General features: G+C 41.4%; 1 protein-coding gene and 1 non-coding gene across 2 annotated transcripts; both read right to left on the minus strand.

Annotated features, from left to right (window-relative positions):
• Positions 1-5754: 5754 nt before the first annotated feature.
• Trnat-agu (transfer RNA threonine (anticodon AGU)) lies at positions 5755-5828 on the minus strand. Its single transcript has one exon. It is a non-coding gene; the product is annotated as a tRNA-Thr (tRNA).
• Positions 5829-8627: 2799 nt separating this feature from the next.
• On the minus strand, positions 8628-19117 carry LOC126381999 (protein PRRC2A). The gene is made up of 14 exons (XM_050031674.1): positions 18940-19117; positions 18288-18449; positions 17261-17406; positions 16895-16955; positions 16365-16539; positions 15961-16088; positions 15465-15706; positions 14333-15346; positions 10912-14206; positions 10681-10822; positions 10279-10565; positions 9757-10068; positions 9459-9660; positions 8628-9370 (listed from the first exon to the last, which is right to left on the minus strand). Exons 2-14 carry the CDS (start codon positions 18399-18401, stop codon positions 9252-9254), a joined length of 6237 nt encoding a protein of 2078 aa, XP_049887631.1. The 5' UTR covers positions 18402-18449; positions 18940-19117; the 3' UTR covers positions 8628-9251.
• Between the last annotated feature and the right edge of the window lie 740 nt (positions 19118-19857).

A 19857-nucleotide genomic window follows, 5' to 3' on the forward strand; every position in this document is an offset into this window, starting at 1 on the left:
CCTCAAATTAGGGAAAACAAAGTGATTTAAATAAATGTCACGGGGTAACTATCTTGAAAGATAAACAAAAAATAGGGTGCAGCGATAAGCTTAAAGTTATAACAGCTTTTTTACGCATTCTTAGATTGATATGTCTACACTTTTGATTGCGTCTGTGTTCAGTAAGTGCCAACTGTCTCACATTGAATCGGATATACTCTATTATACTTTATGCCCGGCACACTGCACAGTACAAAAGAAATACTTCATCTCTGACATTGTCGAATTAATTGAGACTTAGCAGGATTCAGAAAAATCCATCTCAGAGATATTTTCTTACAAGTATTCTAGTTGCGATTCTATCCACCCTAGCAGAGAAAATGATTCTTATTCAATAATTTTGCGTCAGTCATTTATCATTGTCGATTTATTATTGCACAAAAAGAAATACTCTTACATTACTAACTTTCTTATTAATTTTTTTTGACGTGACTTTATTGTAGATTTGCCGCAAATGGCATTAAGTACTTGCCCAGACAATTGGGGAACACTGAGAGCTCTCACCCGGTACAATCAAATTTAGATGAATTCCTTTGATGTGGCCTTTTTAACCCCTCTAGCCTGAGGAAGCGCAGTCGGGCTCCTTGGCTCAGGGCGTCGTCTGAGCGGGTTATATTTGAAAGAACCAATCAACCTAGTGGGCTGATAGCGATAAGCGCTGAATGAGGCCAATCGTCGACCACGCCGCCGGGGTCGGTATCGGGGTCCTTATATTGCAATATAATATCATAATATACATAGTAAACTAAGAACCTACCTACTAGGTAAATCGTATAACATAACGAACACTCATGACGAAGTTCAAAAAAGTATAAAAAATATCTATTTACATTAAGTACGTCGTTTTAGTTATCAGGAGGGCTTCAGGAGGAATATCATTGGGTTGTTGGGAATTTATCAGCCGCAGTTACCATCCTAATTTGTTCCGATTTTACCTTCATTTGTCAACAACAAGGCTAAAATCTGATTTTGCTTGTTTTCCTCATAATTGTTGTGGCTTATATTATAAACTTACTAGATTAGCAGTCTTTGTTCGTGGTGGTTAGTTAGTGGATTAGTTATTTGTTCCACTAAACACATCATTATCCTCGACAAGAAGGATACAAGATACGCATAAAAATATACAAATATAATGATATCATTTTGCAACATGCTAATAATTGAAACACCACCACCATACGTTTACGTGTTACTATGCACCTCTGCCTACCCCTTCGGGGATACAAGCGTGATGCTGTTTATGTCTACAAAGTGCTAAGAACAATATTATTACCATAATTCCCAGCACAGCCAAGGAATGTTTCAAATAGTAGCACAACACGATATTACTACTTACCTACTGTATAGTTAATTAGATAACAAAGTAAAATATGCTCACGACTATTGGGGCCCATTGAGGTAGTCAGAAGTACATGCAAGATGAACTAAGTACCCACACCTCACCAAGCTTTCTGTTAGACCAACGTGATAGGTGGTTGATTTAGATGACTGTCCTTCTTTCTTTCATAAATATTACACTGATGTTTCAGTCGGATCTGTAATCATCATGAAACTTTCTAACTCTGATAATCACTCATAAACTTCTCTGAGATATACAAATCGAAGATAAACTCAGAACCACAAGCATTCAGATGACAACTTGCAGCCACTTTTGATACGGGGCTCTAAGATGAATTATATTCAAATATATGATATATTTCAAATTCATTTTTTCGTCAACATAGATTGTTGTTACAATATAATTTATGTCGCACTATATCGCACCTTTCGGTATACGAATTTAAAACATAACAGATTAAATTACAAATAAAATTAATAAATAAATTACAATAGCATTCAAATGAAGTTACACAATATAATCAAAATAGAAAATTAACAATAAATATAATTCAGACAAAATTTCGTCAACGGAATAAAATGTCTTTTCAATTAAATACTTAAGTAGTCAACTTTTTAAATGTCATTAATTGGTTACATTGTCTAATATTTAACGGTAATTTGTTATATATTTATGATGAATCCATCCGTATTATCAACAGTTCATTCATCATCTGTCAGTTGTCGTATTGTAATAACAAATAATGATCAATAGAATCTGGGATACGGTAAATGTAGCGAATGTAGGTGTCTTGTTAGGTGAGGTGAATCATCGAGATGGAGGGCCAGAGCCTGGATGCCAAGACATACATAACTATATAAAAAGCATTAATATCATAACGATGACCAATGTTTACTTAGGTATCTTACCTAAATTGATATCATGCGATTAGTATCTACGAGGACATAGTTTGTAAAAGTACATATTAAACATTTACATATTTATCAGATAAAAGTAGTTATCACAAAGCCTACTTTGTTTATGGCGAATAAACACTACAATAGTTATCTATAGGCATGTTCTGTGCCCACTGGAACACAAATGAACTACTGTTCTAGTAAATGAGTCAGTAATTAGTAAATTAGTCACACAGGACTTCTGCAATAAAGGTTTTTAAAATGCGAAACTTCTCATTAGCAAAGTAAATACCTATTAGTCTAAAAAGTACCTAGCTAACCATAGTTTAACTAAAACTTATTGCCCTTCGTTATCCTTACTGCGGATTAACTGGTGTTTCTTAGTTAGACCAATTGTCAGTTAGAAAGGCGCAACTTAAGGGCAATTAACGACAGGGTCAATATCCGGTACAGACAGCGAGAAGATTAAACGCGAGTTCCACTAAACGACGACCCATTCATAAATTGATTGGTGTCTTTTAAGCGCAGTCACGAAGGAAATTTAAAGCAAGCTGCAAGTTGTCATCAGCTGTTCCTTTGTAGCTCTTACATCTATAAGAATTACCGGCATTAAAAGAATCAGTATCTTTCCTACAATTTCCTTAATAATATGAACGTATCGAAGCAGGCATGGGCATGGGTAGGTTGGTGGGTTGGTTGAATGGGTTGGTAGATATAATTCACAACAAATTGCTCTTACTAAAACCGCGCATGTCCATAACCTAACTTAACTTGTAATTGAGTCAATGACCCATTTTCGAAACAAAATGTTGTTCTTATTTAGCTCATAAATAAAACTCGGTAGTAGGAACAAAGAATAACGAGTTGGTTCTCAAGGTAACTCCGGCGCACGAATAGAGTTCGAGGTCGGTATCCTTGGGGAAATCGCATGATGCATGCATCGCTGCCGTGACGTCTTCAACCCATAATGAAATGACAAATAACGTGTGTGTGTGTGTGCTCGTGGACAACTAACTGTCCAGTTTAACCTGTGGTTTAACAAATCATGTAGGCGGTTCTGTTAAATTTAATTTGCTACCCACAAATGTAGGCAGGTAAATGTACCTACATTTACCTGCCTACATTTGTGGGTACTACAGTTACCTACCTAGGTAACCCTAGCGAATCAGACGAATTCTATCGTAAATATAAATATCCCTATTAAGCGTTGTTATAATTCGTTTAAATTATTTCAATGTACAGAAAACAATGTACTACTTATCTGTAGAGAAACGTAGGTAAGCATGTATAAAATAGGTAATTATTCATTAGGTATGTACTTAGGTACTTTGCAAATGAATCGTTTGTGAAATAGATGTATCTACATTGCTGTTACTTTATCACGTATAAGTACAAATTGGATTATCGAGTAAGTTCCACGTAGGCGCCTTGACACTCCTGTAGTCATGAAGAATACGTAAAGCATGCATCTTTTAAATTTTAAAATTTAAAAGATGTGTTGCTGTTGCAGATTCTTGTCATTTCTTCTCCTCAGCCATAACACCTTGCGAAATGACGTAAATTCAATAATGTTACATTGACCTTCAACAAGTTTATCCAAGATAATTACGTTGAATAAATGATTCTGATTCTTTGTTCACAGGGTAAGTAAATCTTCTAAACAAACTTTCATCCGCGCATTAGGTATTGGTCGGACATACCTATGTATGCGATAGTCATGAAATGGTGATTGGCGATAACGTAATCAAATACTTATACAATTCATTGATCATACTTCAATCGCGAAATTAAAATTACTTACGAACAGCTCACGAATCCACGAACCGGTGGATATAGTCTATAATATGTGGATGCTATGCATTGCCTGCATAAGGACGAGAAGGCCGCCGATTGTGCATATCTAACGTGGTAGTGGTATATGCTCTTAGGGGAAGTCTACGGTCAGTACTTTATACGGAGATATCAGATACGTATAATAAATACTTAGTCCCTAGTATGTTATAAATATTTACATATCCGCACTAATATTATCAATCCTGCGTACTTTTCAATGCCTATGCATTAGTATCTAATATCAAGAATGCTTTAAAATAAGTGCGCAACACCATAGCCGTACACACTTTGTTATTACATAATAAAATAGTCGGGTAACAAAGGAAAACTGAAACGGATAATATGAGGGGGGAAATACGAAGTTTTAAATTAACATTAGAAACACATAACTGCATATTCGAATGACGATCGTCAGACTACCATTTTAAGTTTTTTTCCTGGCACAGTTGGTTCTACGACGAAATGTCATTGGCTGGTTACGCTAAGAGACCTGTGTATGACCCGTAGGATCTCCGTAAGGATATATTCATGTTCGGCGGGGTAAACGGCCCTGGCGCCGTCAGGATCAGTTCGGGACAAAGCGTCTGCATCCAGCTGTCGTCTGGTTGTTGACCTTTGCAATTTTAATGCCACTTGCACTAGAGCTCTCTATCTGTGTCTAGTCCTAATGATACTTACAGGAGTTTTTCAATAAGCACAGTTTAATCCCTGTATTTTGCTCACATTTTACCATTTTGAAATAACTGCTATTGATTTCCAACTCAGTACCTATTCGAATGTCATCCAAGGCATATCTTCAATAAGTTACGTCAAAAAGAATACGGTTCGTTAATTGAATAATTTCAAATATCTACGATTGCTACATTAATTCATGTCATTACTAGTAAATTGAGAGTTATTACTTTTTGAATTGTTACAAATATGTCCTAAGCTGCATAAAATAATAGCATATGGACGCAACGCTTAACAATACATACCGTTATCATGTACCAGCAATCCTATGAATACAAATAATACCGCGAATTGCATGCACTTGAAGCGAGTAATTAGATACGTCGATCTGCTTATTATACCTACCTATAGATTGAGCGATATAGCGGTGATTAACTCAAGAATGTTATTATGACGATAGATGTTACTAAGTATTTTCTTAGAACACTTATACAATGGTATGTGTACAGATTGGTAAATTAAACAGTTAACGTTTTACACCCTTATTTTAGGTATTATTGTAACATTTGTAACACTACCGGCGATGCCAATTACAATTTCACATTTGTCTGCGCTATCATTTTATCCTACTATTAGATACGTAGGTACCTATTTTATCTCCCTTTCGATTGATTTTTCAATACCACTGGGTTCACGTAAAAATAGACTAGATAGGAAACCAATCCACAAGCATGTATTTGGTGAGAATACAAGGTTTTCTACAAGCATTGTATTTAATTAAGTATTATTTAGTTTACATTTACACATAAATGTTGGCTTCACATCGACTTCATCTGACTGTTTACGGCCTTTTAAAATACAATACAACAAATGAGACATATAAATATCTAGTATAAGAAATCGATCAAAACAAAACTAGAAAAATTATAAACAGAACTTGATTTACAAAAGTTTGATAAAAAGATACCACATCGCAGGCCCCGGCGAGATTCGAACTCACGATCTCCTGTTTACTAGACAGGCGCTTTAACCAACTAAGCCACGGCGCCGCTGCGCTACTGTGTGAAATTGAGCAACATAAGTAGCCGTTGATAAAATTGCCGAGATAAATATGACGAGCACTTTCATATCTCGACTCTCAGATTATAATAGGTGTGTTATACAAGAATCTCAATAATATACTAGATGATAGTACTATATAAGTAAGTACCTATATCGTGGTTGCGTATTATTCCCTACTGAGCTAAAGAATTTAGTTGGACACCCCGACATTGGGTAATTGATGAAAATATCAATACACGAACTATATATTCAAATAATATAATCTAGATGTGCCATCGCATTAACACGAAAAAAAAAAAAGTCGCTCTTATTTGTCGAGCGACAGGTCCCCGGATATCGGACGACAAAAGTCGCCTAGTGAGGACGAGGCGTTAAGCTAGAGACCAAAATACAAAATATATGTGTCCAGGCAGATCCCGATCAGGCTAGTTTAACGATCAGGCCAGTTTAACGATCGGCCCACGGCATATGCACCTTCACGCTAGGATAATAATGGGTAGTAAACATGCACAAACTTTCGAACAAATTGAAATAGTATCGACGGCAGACGTGGATGCCGCTGGCGCCGTCGGCGTGTCTAGACGGATGTTGGGTACAGATTTCAGAGGGTGCAGTTATTTTACCTAGGAGTATTAGAGAGTAGTATATTCCTTGGCTCGGAGCCAAATAAGTTCAGTTTTATCACGGCCCTTATGGACAGATTTATGTCTGAAGATACCTAACCTAATTCAAATTAAAAAGTTTTGCATAAACAATTAAAAAATATACTATATAACTGATCAACATAAAAATTAAAGTGATTTTAACAGATTTTAATTAGAGTTTATCAATTTGACCCGTATGTGTAATATTGTTGGAATTGTACAATAATCGTAAATGTTAGTCAATGTGGGCCTCTGCGCTTGTACCAAATTTCACAGGTGTAAATGTATGTGCCTGTGGTTGCCTGGAAGAAATTGCTGCATGAGCAATAAGGCCGCCTGTTGTGCTTTTCTGTATATTTTATGTTGTCCTTATCTCTGTATTTTGTGTCCATTGTGCTCAATAAAGTATCATATATATATTTTTGTATTTATCTCAGAAACTACAAACGGTATTGCAATAATGGTTCAACTTAGGGTATAGTGCAAGTTTCATCAAAAACGGGTCAGAAGTTATAAGGTTATGGTAAAAAAGAAACATTATTTCAGAAGAAAAAACAATGAACTCGATGTTGTCTTTTGTATCCAGGAGTCCCATTATTAGGCAACATTAATTATTTAAAGGTCATTTAACAATAATAATTAAATTAATTAATTTATTGTAATAATTATTTTTATATTGGATAAAATATCATTCAACTTTATTAGGGAATAGTGCAAGTTTCATCAAAATCGGTTTAGTAGTTTCATGTTATGGTCAATAAACCGTTACAAATTAAGACAAGTTGAAAAACTAAAAGGGGCTGAGATGTAATTTATACCTAAGTAGTACCATTATTAGTAATCTTTTAGTAATGGTTTGAGCATAAATTAAAGAAAATTGGAAAACGGTCAAGGGTGTGTCGGACATACATAAATATTGGTAAAGACCTGTTTATTCGATTGTTTTGATGCTGTCTGGCTACTGACGTAATAATATTTTCAGTGTTACTTGAATTTACAATAAAATAGTAATTTCAAAATATTAAGCCGACTTCAAAATCTGTCCAATAATATAATTATATGAAATAATATTTTATTGAATACAATGTTAGAATGTAAATTATTTTTTTTTATTCAGCGTGTTGTCTCTCGAAAGTTAAAATAGCCACTATCGTTTGTTTTCATATTGTTGCATACGATATTGACAAGAACTTTAAACTCATGCCCGTCATACCTAATGGGGTGGGCAGATACGCAAGTAATCAAAAAACTTAAGGCCACTTTTGTAGGTATGAAAATACACAGAAACCAAGGATATGATGAATCCTGTCCAAGTCGTTTTTATTCGTATTGCATTGCCAACACCTGATGGTCTTAATAACACGCTACTCGATTCTTTTCTAATACACCAGTGCCAAGACTGGCTGCAAGTTGTCATTGAGAACTCCCGAAAGAGGATTCCCGGATTGCTGAAGTGAGGTTGGCATTGCACATTTTTTTAAAATACATACTTCTCTTTCGTATTGAGTAGTGTAAAAACGCATCTCTCGTCTCTTTCGCATTGTGCGATGTACTATTATCTATCTTGCTATCATTTTAGTCGTGCTACGTTCAATAGGATAATCATAGCCTATATACATATACCTATGTACAGGGCGCTAGTGACACGAATACTGAGGGAATTTCCATCACAAGTCATGATATTTGTTAAAATTATTGTCAAGTTTACTTCTGCGATGGAAAATTCCACTTTCCGCTCACTAACACACTGTATATCAAAACTCTACTTATTATAATAATCCTGTATTTATATTGGCTTAACTTGGTGTGTACTTATTACTTTGCTTTTTTTTTTGACATGATGGCATTAACTACTTGGCCGGTCTTCTTTGTTCTATCCACTGATGTAGAATATTTCAGTAAAGGTTCTCTGGCTTCCATCTAGCAAGTTGATTTTTGTGGTTCTGTCTCTCCTAGTAATCACAGGCGAAAGTGTTCAGATGTAGAAAAGTGTTGCTCACTACATTGGCCGCAGACGACTGTGGCTCTGCTCACCCCAATAGAGATTACGAGTGTGAGTTGTGCATGTCCACCTTTTTAGATCAATAAGAATAGCAAACGAACGTGGCAGGAAATACGGGTTTAATTAAGTAAAAATAAAAATTCGGTCATAATAATTTTATTCGCATATAATAATTGATTATGATACATGGAGCGTCACGTGCAACGGTCACCCAATGCCGAGGGGCACTCATACGTTTCCACTCCAGATTACATTTATTATTTTAAATGAATATCGATGCAATACAAATGTGACACTTATATTGCACCGACATTAGTTCTGCAAACCATCGCTACGTACATATTCACTAGTGAGAGGTCTCGAGGCAGCATCGGTCAGAAGGACGAGTCGTCCTCGCGGTACAACGTTCGATCGCAGCGAGGCCGCCGACCTTTCGCGTTTTCATATACTTAAACATAACAGTCAAATAGACAGCTGGATGTCCGTCCAATCAATATATTTACATACAAGCGGAGCGTCTCTGGGCGCCTCGGGCCGCCGGGGCCGGCGCGAGAGACGGAACTACCGAGTCGCGCCGCGAAGGAGCGGCGCCGCTTCGATCCGTACGAATCTTAAATAAATCTTATAATCACTTCCATAATTTACGACTTAATTTAAAATACCGAAAATGTAATGTCGTCAACGTCCGGGGACGTGGATACGGTCGCGTCGGAGACGCGGACCGACAATTGCACGGGCGAGGCTCGAGCCGGGCGGCCCCGCGTCTACTCCGGCTTCACCTCGGCGGCGGGCGGCTCGGCCGCGGCCGGCGCCTCGCCCGCCTCGTCCGCCGCCGCCGCGCCCTCGCCGCTCTCCGCCGCGCGCTCCCCGCCGCCGCCGCCATCTGCACACATCGCAACGTGTCGTCACCCTCCTCTCACATCGGATTACGTGTAATATGAAGGCGGGTATCGGTACATGCGGATACTAACTGCGCTGGTGGTGCTGGTAGTACATGTTGTGGCGCGGCGGCGCGGGGTGCGGGCGCGGCTGCGCGGGCGGCGCGCGGTACAGCGGCAGCGCGGGCGCGTGCGGCCGCTGGATGGGCGCGGGGTAGCGCGGCGCCACCATGCCGCCGCGGCCCGGCCCGCCGCCGCCCACCATGCGCCCGTTGTTGCCGCCGCCCATCATTTGCTGGAATCGAACATCATTTATTTGTTAGTTTTGTGATATCATTTTTCGTGTCAGTAGGCATGAGGCCGGTAATATAAGGTCAGTAGAGGTACACACCTGATGCTGCTGCTGGTGCGGGCCATGCTGCGAGTGTTGAGAGTGTTGCGAGTGTTGCGAGTGCTGCGAGTGCGGCCCGTGCGGCGTGTGTGCGGGCGGCGGCTGCGGCGGCGGCGCGTGGTACTTGTGCTGCGGCGGCGAGTGCGGCGACTTGGTGGGCTTGTTGGCGCCCTTGGGCGTGGGCGACGCGGACTCCACGAGCGGCGCGAACCCGTTGGCGTGCTCGTGCAGCGGGCTCTTCAGTTGCTGCTGCGGCGGCGGGCGCGGCTGCGGCGGCGCGTACTGCTGCTGCATCGGCGCACGGTATTGTTGCTGCGGAAATAAATATATTATATTAAACATCCGATTAACGTCAAAACAGACCTAATTAAGACAGGCTGAAAACTGGCAATAAATAGGCTGTAGCAATGTTAAGTTGGTCGCACGATAATTATTAAATAAATGCTTTAATAATTACTCACAATCGTTTATGCAAAGTACTAGTCTTACCTGGAGGTATAGGTACACTGATGAAAAACTTACCATTTGCTGAACGGCAGCGGCCACCTGTAGCTGCGAAGAGAGGAACTGCGAGCCAAAGGCGCCGGATTGCGCAGGCGGCGTGAACTGCAGCGGGTAGGAGGGGGCGGGCGCGGCCGGCGGCTGGTAGGGCGCGTAGTAGCTGGAGGCGGGCGGCGCTGGCCGCGGCAGCAGCCCGGGCAGCGAGTACGGCGCCTCGCCCACGGGGCCCGAATAGCCCAGGTACTGCTGCTGGTACGTGTTCACGCCGCCCACGCCGCCTACGCCGCCGACGCCGCCGCCTTTGCTGCCTGCAACACGTGATGCTATTAATATCAATTATTTTTCAGTTCTAATAATACTGTGTACTGGTCGTCCGAATTTACAGCTGTTTAAAGTGCTAGTACGGATAGATAAAATAATTACCAATAGCTCCAATTTGCTGAGAAGAGGGCTTGACAGTCGCCGACATTAGCGAATTGGACGAACTTGAAATGAGAACTGTGCTTGGGCTATTACCCAATTGTCCGGACTGTCCAAATGCTGCTCCGCCTCCAGCTGCCGCCGCCTGAAACACATGTGACATAACATTATTCAAAATTATTATTAATTTTATGTATTGTATTGGCTGTAGTATTTACCGAAACAAATGCTTACCATCCGGTATTGACTCGGAAGACTCTGGAACATGTCAGGTGGCGGCTGGTAGTTGTAGGGTGCAGCGGATCCCGCGCCGTACGGTGTGCCGGGGAACCCTCCGAACTGACCGCGGCTCTGGTCGAGGAAAGCACCGTACAGCCCGCCCTGCTGCTGCAGTTGCTGCGACGAGCCCAACAACTGCTGGGACGAGTTGAACAAAACCGCAGGCGGCGAGGGCACGGACAGGCCGCCGTAGCCGCCCTGGTAGCCCACGTGGTTGTAGTGCTGCGGCGGCGGCGACTGCAGTTGCTGTGTAGGCTTCACCTTACACACGTTTGGCGGCGCGCCCGTCTCCGTATTGGTCTCCTCAAATCCAGCGAACTGCAGTTCTTCGGTACCTTCAGCCACAGCTGGCATCTCCCAAACTTTTTTGACACTAGCGATCTTTAAGTTGAGATCAGCCGCCAGCGGGGATATCGTATTTGATGTACTCATATGCGTGCTACGAGGTAGACCGAGTGACTTTGCAGATTTATCCTCCGTCAGTTGGCCGAGATCAGAATCGAATGCAAAATCTAATTTCATATCGGAAGAATCCTCAGCTTTTTGCGATGTGTCGAAAGGCATCTGCAGGCCCAGGGCGCCCTCTGCGTCCGTAGGCCTACCGTTGTCTCCGATTAACTCTTGAATAGATCTTGGGCGCACTTGGCGCACCTCTCCGTTAAAAGGTAACGGCCGCGCTTCAACTTCGGCAGGAATGTCCTCTCCTTGAGGTTTGGCAGTGTTAGCTCCTGGTTGATATTTTTGTTTCAAAGCCTCGGCAGGCGGAGCAGTCTTATAATTAGTATTCTCGAATATAATAGTCTCTACAGGCGGAGTGGTCCCATCGAGAACGCCGGATTTATCAGTCACAATGGCGCATGTAGTAGGAGCGGGTTTAGCTTCGGCTGGGGCATCTCCTGGTGTACTGCGTTGACTGGATTGGCCAGATTTATTCTCCGCAACTTCGGTAGGCTCTTCAACATTTCCGCGCAATGTCTGTGAAATAGGTTTATCCCAAGCGTTCACAGCTGGAGGAGGCGGTGCCGCACCAGTATCCGGGCCGAATCCGGTCACCAATCCCATTTGCTGCTTCTGCCTCTGCTTGACGAAGCGCGGAGCTAAGTTCGCCTGACGGGGCCGCTCGTATTGCGACCCCGGCTTGCCAGGGACTGGTGCAGATCCACGAGAATTATTAGACTTATCACTAGGATTTCTAGTTGAAGAGCCATTTCGGCCACCACCTTGGTTAGAATGAGATCTTGGTTGCTTGGATGCTTGCTGATTGTCTTCCTTTGACGAGCCTCTAGCATCCTTGGAATTTTTCTTATTTCGCACTTCTTGGAATCCATCATCAACCACCTCGTCGTCTTTCTTATTGGAAGTAGATAACTTAAGGTCACCCATAGCCTCTGTAATGTCACCTGTTTTATTTTCTCCTGGAGTATCCTTTTTGACTCCTTGGGCATTTCGTGCATTTTGGCGGGTGTTAGGATTTTGATTGCGGCTTTGACCTTTTTGAGATGGTCCCGATTGTCTGCCTCCTAAGGATCGGCGGCGGCCACCGGTCCCGCCGCCTTCGGAATGTTCTGAGGTAGTCTCCCAATTTTCATCTTCACCACTAACAGCTCCTTTGGGCCGACGATCGCGTCCTCGACCAGTTGAAGATCCAGTACGTGGTTTGTTACTCAGTTTTCCTTTATCGTCAGGTTGCTGATTATTATCTTTAACTTCCTCGTTATCTTTAACAGCTCTATTTGCTTGGCTAAATGGACTTTTAGTGTTAGGCGGTCCGTACCCTGCTACGCGTTTAGCTGGAGCTGGTGGTCGGGACGTCCCTTGGAAACCTCCTCTCCCTCGACGGGAAGGTTGACCTCGCGGCGCAAATGGTTCTCTGTTTTCCATGCCGTCGGAGATAGATAGGCCTTGGTCTGCAGGTGGTCTATTGGGATCATCGGGTCTGTCTTGTTTTTTAGGACCACGAGGACTGCGCGGAGCCCTACGGCGTTCTTTCCGTTCAGAATTCGGAGCTCCGTCAGTAGAACCATCAGATTCGCTAGCTCTATTATTCGAACGGGAGCTACGATGTGAACGACGACCACGAGATTCTCTTGCACCCCAACCTCTCACGTAAACTGAGTACCCACCACCACCATAGCCTCTACCTTTCTTTTCAGAACCAGAACCGCTCGATTTTCTTTCTATTGGCTCTTTGCCTGGAATCCGATTTAGTTGTTCATTGCTGAATCTGTCATTTCTTTTATCATCGGGTCGCTTCTGCGAGTCGGACCCCACGTGCTGAGATTCTCCACCCTGTGCTTCATTAATTTTATTACCTGATAAGCTCGATGGGTCAGTGCTGGACTTAGATGCTACTGATTCCGATTCAGAGAGCTCCTTCTCAGATTTTTGTGATGTAAAAAGTGGTTTGGTTACATTTTGTTGTAGAAGATGTTCAGATGAAGGTTGTTTTTTAATTTGCGTTCCAGAAAGTGTTTCGCCTTGGTTAGTGGATTTCGCAAGTGGTTGGCTTTGCGATTTAGAAATAGATTGGTTATCTGTAAATGAGGATTGACTTTGACTGGTGGGTGCGTTTTGTGATGGAATACCTGCATAAGAATTATTCTGAGAAGATTGTTGAACAAAATTCTGCCCAGGTTTATTAGCTTGATTTTGCGAAGAAACAGCTGTAATGTCCGATGGATTCGTGCCATGTTGGGGAGGTGGTCCCGTGAAAGATTGTTGAGGAGTTCGCTTTGTATCATCATTATCTATTTCAGCCTTTTGGACATTATCTTTAATAGGTAGCTCATTATCTTTCGGCACATTGACTTTTTCTAGAGACGATTTAAGAATAGTATAATTAGCTGTTTCTTCTTGTGCAACGTCCGCCCAGGAAGCTTTTCCAAAATCTCTCTCAGAGGAATCTCGTTGAGATAAATTTGAAGGAGGCGAAGTGCGTCTCTCTGGCGGTTGTGTTTGTATCGATGAGTCCGATGAAGCGAAAGGTTCTGTTAGCCCAATGCTTTTTCTCTCAAACACTTCAGTTAGTTTATCTGCAGCAGTTCTGCTACTGTGCTCGACTGTACTTTCAGAAGATTTTCTGTCAGAATCATTCCTCCTATCTTTATAGTCATAGTCTTTATAAGAATCTTTAGAATTGGACCTATCCAGTTCTCTACCAGAACGGTCATAGTCTTGCATTTCAGACCGCCATTGCGGGCCAGGTCCGTCCTTTTCTCTTCTGAAATCGTCTTCACGATCAGAGTAATCTCTGAAAACAAAAAAGGATATTAAAAATCCAGTTAGTATATAAGTTCTAGGGAGTAAACATAATCTGTATCTAAATACCATACATAATTAAAAAAATATTATATTCCTATTTAAAAGTATAACATACCTTGAATAAGAGCGGCGTCCACCGTTATGCGGCGTATGTCGCGGGGCATTGTATGAAGGCGGTTCCTGCCGCCTCGGCGCCGGTTTCCCCGAAAACGCCCACGCCTTGTGCTGCTCTTCCTGTTGTCTGTTTTGTTGCTGTTTTAAAAATCGTGGTGGTATGTTATTCTGGAACATCTTCGAAAATGCGGGATTATTTTCACGATCACGACCATAATCTCGGTCCCGGTCTCTGAAGTCACGATCACGCTCTCCTCTATCGCGATCCCCTCTGTCTCTATCGACCCGGTCGCGATCGCGGTCCCTGTCTTGTCTCTCCCTCTCTCTATCTCTATCGAACCGATCCCTATCCATTCGGTCCCTGTTATCATTGCGATCCCTATCTCGCATGTCCGACCTCTCTTTGTCGCTTTCCTGACGATCCCTATTATCTACACGACCGCGATCTCTGTTTTCCATTCTGTCACGGTCGCGTTCGCGGTCGCTGTCTCTGACGTCACGATCGCGGTCCCTATTATCGAATCGGTCCCTGTTGTCACGCCGATCTCTGTCTCTGTTATCCATTCTATCTTTATCTCGCGTGTCTCTGTCGCGGATATCACCACGTTCTTTCTCCCTGTTATCCATGCGATCCCTGTCTCTATTATCGGAGCGCTCTCGCTCTCTATCGTCCCGCACCTTTTCCCTCGTGTCGGCATCTCTGTCTCTGTTATCGTTCCGATCACGGTCTCCCCTGTCTATCCGCTCTCGGGGGTCCTTGTGTTGCTGAGACGATGTAGAGTCACGCATTTGTCGGCGCTGCTCTTCCTCTTTGCGTTGTTTAGCGCGAGCGACCGCCTGCGCCACTTCATTCTTCACTTCACTTCTGCGCCGTTCCGCCCACAGCTGGTCCACGTCACCGGGATCCAGGACTTTTGCATCCATACGCTCATGATCCATACCGGAACGGTTAATATTTTTATTGCTCATTTTGCTCGGAGCAGAAGACTCTCCGTCTGAGAAGTCCAATTTTTGACTGTAAACAAAAAACAAATTCGTTAAAGTGTCCGTCACTAAGATTCCGAATACTCGTTTAGTTCTAAAGAGCTAATTCCTGACCGCAGACCGCATACAATAGGTGAAAAGAAACGTACTCATAATCGATATCATCGTTCTGCGCCCAGCCGGCATCTCTGGAGATATCATCGAGTGAGGAGATCTGGTCGTCGCGCAGGATGGGCCTGGCGGTGAGCACCTCGACGGCGCGCGGCGTGGCGGGCGGGCGCGGCGCGGCGCGCGGCCCGCCGCCGCCGCCCCCGCCCCCGCCGCCGCGCGGCTCGCGCAGCGCGCCCAGCGACCCCAGCCCCAGCCCGCCGCCACTGCTACCTTTCATCAGCTGCAAACAATTAAAAAACGGTTACCATAACTAAGTTCGAAATGACTATCGAGTGGATGGGTGGCCTACAGGGCCACCCTTCCTAAAAGTAAATTAATTTGCAAAGCTATTTAACCATCTTGGTTGTTTTGCTTCTTATCTTATTAGGCACTGACACTTTTCTAAGTATATAACTAGAGGGATATGGCACAATATGAGAGGGATATGTCTTTTTTACTCTCCCAACCATTCCTATAATATATAGAGATACTCACGAAGGATGGCAGAATAGCACGGTAGACGGGTGTTTGTTGTGCGGCGGGCGTCGAGGCGGGCGCGGCGGCGGGAGATGCCGACTCGGCCCGTGAGCCCACGCCGCCACCGCACGTCCAGCTGCCTTCCGCTGCAAACAAACCTTTATTTTACACAAACTTCGTAACTATTATTAAAGGTAAATATGTCTGCACAACATTACAGTCATACATTTCTCCTGCAAACCATGAAAAGTATAAAACCAATCAGTTGCGTGTTTTTACCAAAAAAGAGGGTCATTGCATTGCACAAATGCATGTAAAGTTTAATGTTTAATTGCAAGTCATGTATTATTATAATTTTGTAAAATTTTATATTTATCTGAACAGATTGTGCATGAGTCTACATGCCTAAGTTGTAAACTCACTTTGTGGTCTGAGTTGCGGCTGGGGTGTCGAATGTTCTGAAGAGCGGTGTGAGGGCTGAGCAGCGGCCTCGAGGGAGGGAAACTCTGTGCGGAAGTGGGGCGATGACGGCGGCGGCAGCGGCACCCAGCCGCCCGACCCCGTGCCCGCAACCACACCGCTGTTGGATGCCGTCGTCTGCAACACACATGCTTACTTACTACCAGCTACAAGTTGCTTCTAATCTCAAAAGCCTTTTTACAAAATTCTGTAAATAGTAAAGGTATAAGCATTGGCACGATTTGGCAAGAAACAATAATTCTAATTAACTAATTTGAGTCATGTTAATTACACTTTCCCAGACATCAGTAATGGCATTCTAGTTCCAGGAAACTAGTTAGTACTACACAAACAATTATAGTTCATAAAGGGAATGAACTCCATATTGCATTATTTCTAGGTATAGTTTTATGCATTATATTGAAATAGCTGTGAATCACTGTTTGTTAGGCAAACACTAAACAAAAGGAACTCATAAGTAAACAATACTTACAATAGTCTGAGAGGTGCATGTTGCTGGTGTAGACACAGTTGTAGTAGTAGCAGAGATAGAGCTGCAAGATACAACAACACATTACTTACACTTGCTAACATTTACTAAATTAAGGTTTTATTTATGGAATAGGCAGCTTATGTGTTGGTTCACACGTTTTTATAAAGATATTAATGGACTGAATGTAGTAACCTACTTTACAAAGACATCAGTTTTAGTAAAATCAATGAATTAATTGCAATTATTTTATAATAAGGACAGCAGGTATAAAGAGTATAACAGTAGTAAATGATAGGCTTGAAATCAAACCTGTAAATAAATTATGGCTGAAGTATTTTATATTTTAATTGAAACATGTATACATACTTAGCGTTTGGATCTTGACCAGTTTCAGTTTTCAAAGAGGGCAGGTTGGCTGGTGGGCGCCTCGCCGAAGGAACTTTTCCAAGACTTTGCATTCCATGTTTGCGGCTTAGTTGAGATTTCACTGAGGACGGTTCAGAGTTTTCGTTCTGAAAGGAAAAAATATTTAATAATAAAATCTACACATTATAATATTGTACCAACATTATTAACTTTTCGAACACCGAGATGCAGAACTCAACCAGTCACAATGTAAGGTCTATTGTGTCTGGTATCTCCGCAGAAGAGAGGTTAATATTATAATTACCTACAATAACCAATAAATAAAAGTATTAAGTTTTTTTTTTATTATTTTTGTGTAATATCTTACCTACAGTGAGTTGTGAATTTTTTCAGAAATCATTGTCAGTTAAGTACAAAAAGTTACCAGTGAGATTAGGTAATTCACCTTGTAGTGGGAGGAATGTAATATTAACCAACACTAGATTCATTCCTGCTCTCTTACTATGAAGAAGCAAGGCCAAATAGCTAGGAACTCTTATATTATTATGAAGAAGGTCAATCAATCTATTCAATTGTAAAATGAACTAGCAATTTCATACTGTTGATTCCTCACTTTGTTAGAATAGAACTATTTACAACAAAAGATACCTACTTGAACTTGCTTGGCCTATGATTAGATAAAAAGTATTGCAAGAATGTTACTGGGCATTAACCCATATGATATGTGCCAAACTACAATTTAAAAATAGGAAATTACTCCTGAAATATTTCTGAACATACTAGACTTATGTTAATATAAAACTATGTTTGGTGGTTATACATATTATTAATATATTACAACTTACAATAGGTAACACTTTTCAGACATACATACATTTTTACGTTGACCTACTAAACCCTTTAAGTATATAGGTAGACCCTAATCACAAATCAAGCAAATAGTATTAATAATTCAAGAGCAACCAACCTTTGTTGGAGTGTTGCTTGCTATTTTACAAAATGATTATATGTAATTTGTTTTACTCACTCTGTTGGCGCAGTATAAGCTATTGATGTCCAACTTCTGATACTTTTGCTTGCCGGACGCCGGCTTGCTCTGCGCCGTAGTGCCTCCGCCGCCCGGCGTCGAGAGTGCAGACATGCTGCGATGTACACACCATCAGGAGGTCACCCTCGCACCTACCACCAACTGCAAGCAGCGTAAAGGACACTTCAAACACTGCCCTTCATTTACGACAGTGCTACGCCTACAGAAAAGTAACTGCTATACTGAACATCACAATTACACTCAATTCAACGCACAGCAATTACCAGTTATATCTTATAAAACTCGTTTCCCTTTTGAATAAACGGTAATGATTCCATAGAACTTCAAAGAACACTAAATGCGGTCACAATTCACTGAAACAGAAATCACTTTCACAGCACTGATAGGACAATGAATTCGAGCCCTGCCCTCCCAAGTATATTGACGTGTTACATCCGTACGTTGAGCGCTGGATCGATGACTTCCACTTTTCCAGCTTTAGATATTGCACTTTTTCATCCGTTATTCCCTACGAAGTACTTTTAATCTAGCTCAAAATAACGGTACTACGAAGATAGAAGTAGAAGAACGGTAAAATAACAAACTAATTTTTGTTATTTTATGAAACAACAGAAGTGAAATAAATATGTACCTTGGTCCTTTATACACGCTATCACGAAATTAAAATTATCTAAGCTCGTATGCTCATAACCAAAAGAAGATTACTTTAGATTTTTACTATATTCTACGCTACCAAAACTTATATCACTTTATTTTAAGATGGCGTCTCCAAAAGACGATCTCCTTCCTTTTCACAATCAATAGCGTGACGTCACAAAGAATAAAGACGCGAAACAGCGCACTCTGGTGGCAATGACACGTACCGAAAACTTGAAAGTTCCACGACTGCTGAAACAATGGAATAATTAAGTACAATGATAAATTTAATATCGGCTAATATACCTTCGTAAATGCGCATCAGAAAATATCTAAAATAACAAGAATTACTAATATACCCAAAAGAAAATAATGCCATGAAGATAAATTACCCCATACCCTAAATTAAAAAAAGTAAATGATTTAGTCTATGGTTGTCAATAGATTCAAGATTGCTACAATGTTGCTATTTTACTGAAATGAACCTTGCAAATAAATTATTCGACAAACAAAGTTTTCAATAAAATCTGAGAATTAATGGCAGTAATCAAAAGTATCTAAAAATATTTTTCAAGATTCATAAATAAATTTACAACTTCGATGGATGAAACATTAAATAATTACTAATATCACCGTAGCAACACTTTAGAAAACGCCAATAACTGTCAACGTGACAGTTATACGGGACTATTCTGTTCTTACTAAATGGGTATTATTCTGTAGTATTATACAAAAGCAGATCTCACTTTTTAAATTAAAATGATATCTGCCTCTTCGAACTAGAGTCAAAATTGACAAAAAATGGTCAAAATTACATTTCTCCATATTGGGTGGGTCACGTAAACCTAAATCAATTTCTAAAATACGTAACTGTTTTTGTCACACTCATCGTGTTGCATAACGTTATACCCAT

The sequence above is a fragment of the Pectinophora gossypiella genome, chromosome 3, assembly GCF_024362695.1.
Source record: "Pectinophora gossypiella chromosome 3, ilPecGoss1.1, whole genome shotgun sequence".
In the NCBI taxonomy this organism is placed as follows: domain Eukaryota; kingdom Metazoa; phylum Arthropoda; class Insecta; order Lepidoptera; family Gelechiidae; genus Pectinophora; species Pectinophora gossypiella.

Bases quoted from the DNA above. Each gene is read 5' to 3' on its own strand.
- LOC126381999 (XM_050031674.1), bottom strand. From the start codon at position 18,401: ATGTCTGCACTCTCGACGCCGGGCGGCGGAGGCACTACGGCGCAGAGC. The intron at 10,823-10,911 runs GTAAGCATTTGT...CATGTGTTTCAG, and splicing joins TTCCGAGTCAATACCGGATG to GCGGCGGCAGCTGGAGGCGG. The intron at 10,069-10,278 runs GTAAGTTTTTCA...TTATTTCCGCAG, and splicing joins CCGCTGCCGTTCAGCAAATG to CAACAATACCGTGCGCCGAT.